General features: G+C 32.9%; 1 protein-coding gene across 1 annotated transcript; it reads left to right on the forward strand.

Moving 5' to 3' along the window:
• Positions 1 to 562: 562 nt before the first annotated feature.
• LOC103491682 (L-ascorbate oxidase homolog) lies at positions 563 to 2,695 on the forward strand. The gene is made up of 3 exons (XM_051084985.1): positions 563 to 902; positions 994 to 2,103; positions 2,187 to 2,695. The coding sequence occupies exons 1-3, from the start codon at positions 652 to 654 to the stop codon at positions 2,485 to 2,487; spliced, it is 1,662 nt and encodes a 553-aa protein (XP_050940942.1). The 5' UTR covers positions 563 to 651; the 3' UTR covers positions 2,488 to 2,695.
• Positions 2,696 to 7,203: the final 4,508 nt, after the last annotated feature.

Genomic DNA, 7,203 nt, shown 5'->3' on the forward strand with positions numbered 1-7,203 from the left:
AATGTATTTTATGTTTGATTTTTTAAAAATAATTATATGATATTTAAAGTTTTAAAAACTTTTTTAGAAAGGATATAATTTTTTAGAAGTTATTCTTCTAATTTAAAATGTCATATAATTATTTAAATTAAAAGTATAAAATTATTTGAGAGGTAAGCTAATTTTTAAAAATTCAGTAACTAAAAAGATATATTTTGAAAACTCGTGGACTAAATGAGTTTATTCTTTTAAAACTTGGAGACTAAACATTCTACTATGGGACAAAGGTAATTTTCCCAAAAATTAATAAACATAATTTAGGTCAAGTGGAAAATAATAAAGATAAAATTGTCCACATGTCTCTTTTACTCCACTATTTTTGGAGGCTTGGTCAACCACAAATTTAAATATGGGACGAGACATTTTGTTTGGATAGGAATGCTTGCATTCTTCTAAAAAACGATCGGTAGGGAAACATAAAAGGCTAGAAAGTAGGAGGAGTTGGAGAAAAACTTGGAATCGGAAATGGTTGAGAAATTGTATATAAATGAAGGATTGGAAGGGTTTAGCCATCAGGGAACGGACAACAACCCATCTTGGATATACATAGCCTGCTCGAGAATAAGAGCAGTGATTTGAAAAATATAGACGAAAAGAAGGGAGAGGTAGAAGATGGCTGGGTTGATGTTTACCACGCTGCTTTGCCTCTCGGCTGCAGCAATGACGACGATGGTCCGTGGTGAAGATCCTTATTTCTTCTTCACATGGAATGTAACCTATGGCACCATCTCTCCCTTGGGCGTTCCCCAACAAGGCATTCTTATCAATGGTCAATTCCCCGGACCTAATATAAACTCCACAACCAATAATAACTTAGTCATTAACGTCTTCAATAACCTCGACGAACCTTTCCTTCTACATTGGTATATATATGGAACTGCCACTTATATTCTCATTATATTTACTAATGTAACTAGCTTTTAACTTGTTAATAAATTGGAATGGCACTTGCAGGAGCGGAATTCAGCACAGGAAGAACTCTTGGCAAGATGGGCTACTTGGAACCAATTGCCCAATCCCACCGGGAACGAACTTCACCTACCATTTCCAAGTTAAGGACCAAATTGGAAGCTTCTTCTACTATCCATCAACTGCCATGCACAGGGCAGCCGGAGGCTTTGGTGGCCTCCGTGTGAATAGTCGTTTACTCATTCCTGTTCCCTATGCTGACCCTGAAGATGATTACACTGTCCTTATTGGTGATTGGTACACCAAGAGTCACACCACACTCAAGCAATTTTTGGATAGCGGTCGCTCCATTGCTAGACCCGACGGTGTCCTCATCAATGGAAAGACTGCAAAGGGTGACGGAACTGATGAGCCACTCTTCACCATGAAGCCTGGAAAGACTTACAAGTATCGAGTTTGCAACGTGGGTCTCAAGACATCTCTCAACTTTAGATTCCAAGGACACACCATGAAGTTGGTAGAGATGGAGGGTTCTCATACAGTGCAAAACGATTACAAATCACTTGACGTCCATGTAGGGCAATGCTTTTCAGTGCTAGTCACAGCCGACCAGGAGCCCAAAGATTATTACATGGTTGCATCAACTAGGTTTATTAAGAGCGCTCTTGTTGGTAAAGGAATTGTTCGATATACCAATGGAAAAGGTCCTGCCTCTCCTGAACTTCCAAACGCACCCATGGGTTGGGCTTGGTCCCTCAATCAATTTCGTACCTTCCGTTGGAACCTCACTGCCAGTGCTGCAAGGCCTAATCCTCAAGGCTCCTACCATTATGGTTCCATCAACATTACTCGTACCATTAAGCTTGTCAATTCAGCTAGTAAGGTGGATGGTAAGCTACGATATGCCATCAATGGTGTCTCACATGTTGATCCTGAAACTCCATTGAAGCTTGCTGAGTACTTTGGAGTCACTGACAAGGTGTTCAAGTACGACACCATTTCTGATGAGGGGCTAGCCGAAGGTGCAACCACTGTGACTGTTGCTCCTAATGTTGTTAATACAACTTTCCGCAACTTCATAGAAATTATTTTTGAGAACCACGAGAAGAGCCTCCAGTCATGGCATTTGGATGGCTACTCATTCTTTGCTGTGGCGTAAGTATTGTGGGTTTGAACAATTAGTGTGTTAAAATACAACTTAGCCATTACTATAATGATTTTTTTTAAATATTCTACAGCATTGAGCCTGGGAGATGGACTCCAGAAAAACGATCAGACTACAATCTTCTTGATGCTGTGAGCAGACATACAATCCAAGTGTTCCCTAAGTCGTGGGCAGCCATACTTCTTACATTTGACAATGCTGGAATGTGGAACTTGAGGTCCGAATTGGCAGAAAATCGTTACTTGGGACAACAACTCTACATGAGTGTGCAATCACCAGCTCGCTCCCTCAGAGACGAGTACAATATTCCAGACAATACTTTGCTATGTGGTTTAGTGAAGGACTTGCCATTACCAAAACCATATACCATTTGAGATGATCCATCCATTCCTTTCTCACTCCATTTGAGATATTATCATGATACATATCACATAATTTTGGAGAAGCTGAATTTTCTTGTATATGATTGGTTGCGAGAAAAAATAAAAAGAATATTTCCTTCTAATTGATATCTTTGTAGTACAGAACCTTTATTTTGGGTTGAATTTTGAAATAAATTAAATATTCTTTTTCCTTTATTAAGGTTCCTTTGTTGAAGCATATTTGATCCAAGTACTTCTTTCTAAAAAAAAAATAGAAAAATGGACAAATCATTTACACCCGAAATTGAGAAGTGTAAATATTTTATTAATTTTTCTATTTTTTACCATTTCTATATGATTCAAATATATAATTTCCAAACAACATTACTATTATTTTTAATTTTTTTTCTATTTGAAGAAATTAATTCTAAGAGATTATAATTTTACATTTACTTACCGTGATGAATGATAATAAGATTGTATCCTAAACGTATAAATCTTGAAGTTAATTAAAGGAGAAAAAAGAGGAAAAAAATACATATATCATTGACTACTTCAACATTAACATAACATATTATTGATCTTCAAGGAGTGTGTGTTTTTAATTCATTCCGATTACTTAATTTTTTTTTTTTTTGAAAATTTTCAATGTGTATTTTTATTCAATGCAATAAAAAGTTATTGAAAATATATGATTCATATGTCTAATTTACAAATACAAAACTAACAAAATAAAAGGTATTTCGGGTTTAGTATTTCATTTGGTCCTGAATTTTAAACTATAGTTTTAACTCTTTGAGTTTTGAATTTATGGTATTGAAGCCTTCTTTGTTTCTTATCTTTTTTTTTTTTCCATTTTATATATAATGTGAATTTGAAATAAAACTCATCTCTCAGTGCTCATCAATTAAAAATTTCAAATCTACGAGTGTTGGATTCAATATTTCAAAAGATACTCCATAATTCTTTTTTCCCTGAGTTCAACCACTCCATAAATTTATACTAGAAAAGTAAGCATGACAGTTTGTATGAAAGTTTTAGCAAAAAGTACAATTTTGCTTTAATTGGGTTGATCGACAAATTTCATCGTCCAAATCCAGATTAAATATTTAACCAAATTATATACTAACCACTAGTCTTAGCGGTAACTGGAAGGTGGGGGTTATTATCGTTCTCAATTGCAAGGAAACTAAATTGCATGAAACAAAGAAAACTGTAAATATTATTCAAGTAAAGAAACCCTAGCTTGGGTTATGCCAATCCCTCCCTAACTCAAAGAGTTTCTTCTTTGAAGGATCATTATTTAGTTCTTTCTAACGTTTTCACCTAATCAATTTAATTAGTGAAGCTAACAAAATCGTTCCAAAGCTCTAACTTTTCTAATTCAAGAAGAAGACAATAATGCATAATTGAATTTTTCTAAGTGCATTAATTAAGTCATTTTTTCTAATCGCATTATAATTAAGTTTAAGAGATTAAAGTTGGAATGACCCAATTTTATATTTTAGGTTTGGTTAGAACAATCCTCTTCTAAATAGAATAATAAGCTAACCTAACCTACTGCTTCTAACTAAATTTTATCAATGAAGTAAATATCTAATTGTAAGCAAAAGTCATATATTCCCCATGCATCTGAACATATAATAAAAATTCATTCAATAACATAATTGAATAACATATAATAAAAATTCATTCAATAACATAAATATATAATTGAAATAAGTTCAAACTCACAAATTCTAAGAAATAAAAGGGAGATCTTTAGAAACCCCCAAACTAGAACAATTGTATCTTAGTCTCTCATCTACATAGTTTTCGATGATGAGGAATTGTTTGGGAACTAAAACAGACTAAAAAATTTAGAGCTTGGAAAATAGAGAGAAAACAGTAGAAGTATGATCGGAACTGTGTGGAAACATGGCTGCGAAAAAAGATATATATAGAAGCGACATAGCACCGCGACAGCAGAAGAAATTTTCAAGTGTAGAAACTTCAGGGCACCATGGCGCTCCAGGGCCGCGAAAAAAGATATATATAGAAGCGACATAGCACCGTGACACCAGACGAAATTTTCAAGTGTAGAAACTTCGGGGCACCATGGCGCTCTAGGGCGGCGCTGCAATGCTTTTGCAGAGCTTAATGCCCTCTCTGCCTTATAGTGTCGCGCGTGGCACTGTGGGGCGCCACAACATAAGCATATATGGCTTCATTTGACCTCATGTTTGCTCGACTAAGCTTCAAAACTATATCAACACTGATTTCTACCCTCTTGCTCATAATTTAAATAAACCCTGTTCACCCTGGATACCAATCCTACAACTTGTTCAGGTTAAATGCATTTTGCATACCAATTTAATCTTCTTTTTCCGTAGTGAGAAAGAATTTATAAAAATGTATGATTCATCAATATAATTTTATTAAGGGCATGTTTGGAATGAATTAAGAAAAAAAATGTTTTTTAAAAAATGTATTTTCATTTAAATAATTTTTTAAAAAACTCTTTAAAAAAACATGTTTGACAATTTTGTTTGATTTGTAATAGAGTAAAAGATTTATATATATATATATATATATATATTCTAAAATGATGTTGGCGACAATGGTAGTTGGAAGTCAAACAATGACAATTACAAAAAAAAATCGTTGGCAGTTGGCCGATAACAAAAATAGAAAAACAATTGACAAAAGTTGACCAGTAACGATTACCATAAAACAATTGACAAAAATAAGTTAACAACGGTCACAAAAATGACTAACTTAGGGACATTAACCATTAAACATACAAAATTTAATTTTCTAAAAGCTGGTTTTAGGTGTTTATCCTAAACCACATTATTCTATAAATTCATTATTTAAAAATTTATTTTAGGTGGTTTGCCAAATACATAATATTTTTTTTCAAAACAACTTATTTCTTAATTTAATCACTTAATAATATAATCCAAACACACCCTAAGAAAATTGTAGAATTATTTATACTGCAATACTATTTACTAAAATTAATATAATTTCGTTAACGGTATCGATTTTTTTTTTTTTTACTATTCAATGATGAATTCGTCAAAGATGATATTGGCATTGGAAGGGGAGAGTCACGAGACTTGCCACAATTTTAGTTTAATTAAATTAAAATTACATTTTAACTAAAATATTTACAAAATAAGCAAAATTTTAGATTTACACTAATTAGGGTTAAAAGAAATTCTTAGAAGCTTCCGATCCTCCAAATCTTCTCACGATAACGAACTCGGGAATATCACTAGTGTTAACCCGTTATTCTCCGGACCTAGAACCGGGTTGTGGGACCCGTTAAGTGAAGGAAAAAAATAGAGAGAGATGGAATTTGGAGGTGGAAATTAAGTTCGAGATTTGAGAGCATCTTAGGTTTATTTGTAATTCAAATTACCAAATAGCTAAAATCCTCATCAAAATGAAAATTATCCCTTAAATAGACTAATTACATGCAACATGTAATTATTTTGTTAAATCTCAACATCTAATAATCCACTAACTATCGTTAACATCTAGTGGGATAGGTGGATGATGAACTTTATTTTAAAATTTGTTTATATTGATAAGGCATTTGTTTTAATAAAGGCATGATAGTGAAATAATATTTTAAGAGTAATATTATCTCAATTTAAATTAATTATCTGGGACATTTTTAAATTAATAAAATTAATTAAAATATTTATAAAATATAACAAAAAATTTTGCTATATTTGGTAAAAACTTTTCTTAATTAAATATAAATAAAATTTAAGGTGATTCTACGTTGAAAAATTGGCAGCATGATTGAAATATACCAAAAGTTTAGGATTAATATTATTTGTATAATTTACTTTTATTTCAAGTGAACGATATTTGATATAGTTATTTATTATGAGTGGGGAAGCAAAGAATGTGTAAATCATTATTGCATTCGTAAGGCAACAGCAATTATCACTCATTTGAGTACATCTTGATGTTTTAATGATGGTCTCGCTCTATGATCTCATCTCTTTTATGGTCGAGTACAACTTCATCCATCCCAATTCCTTTCACATTCCCATTGAGTTGAAATTATACGACAAAAAATCTCAAGTATGAAACCTAATAAGAATCATCATATTCTCCGGTGAACCTCAAATATATATCAGAAAGGTTAAACTATAAACCTACTCATTGAAATTTTCAACTTTTTGACCACATTTGGGACAACGCGTTCTGGAGTAGTGGACTCCAAGGAACTATGAAGTATGAGGAGTTTCAAACAATTGATAGCATAGAGAATGTGCTATCGAATTGCATTTAATTCGGGACATTCGTTCTACAATTTTAAATTTCAATTTGACTATTTTGTAGGTTTTGAGTAAATCATGTGTAGAATCTGCATTGATGACAAAATTGGAGCTTAATTAATTGGACAAAAACGAAGTCAAATTGCATCAACAGGAGACAAAAGGGCAAAAAAAGGCTTAAACAACCTTTGCCTTGCAACGCCGTGGAGCCTTACAACTTTGTGTGCGATGCTGTAATGCAAGTAGCTATCGAATTCACGAAAAGGTCATGCAATGAAGATGATTCACACAAAATTGTTGGTCAGTGTCGCGGCGTTGTTCCTATTATACCACATGACATTACGTTTTCTTCAAATACTGGTGCCACCACTTGATTAAGGGGATCTCAGATTCCAACTGTATCCTTTGATTGTTTCAAAAATATCAGCAAATCTTAAAAAAAAAAATG

This window comes from Cucumis melo, chromosome 5, assembly GCF_025177605.1.
Source record: "Cucumis melo cultivar AY chromosome 5, USDA_Cmelo_AY_1.0, whole genome shotgun sequence".
NCBI lineage: Eukaryota > Viridiplantae > Streptophyta > Magnoliopsida > Cucurbitales > Cucurbitaceae > Cucumis > Cucumis melo.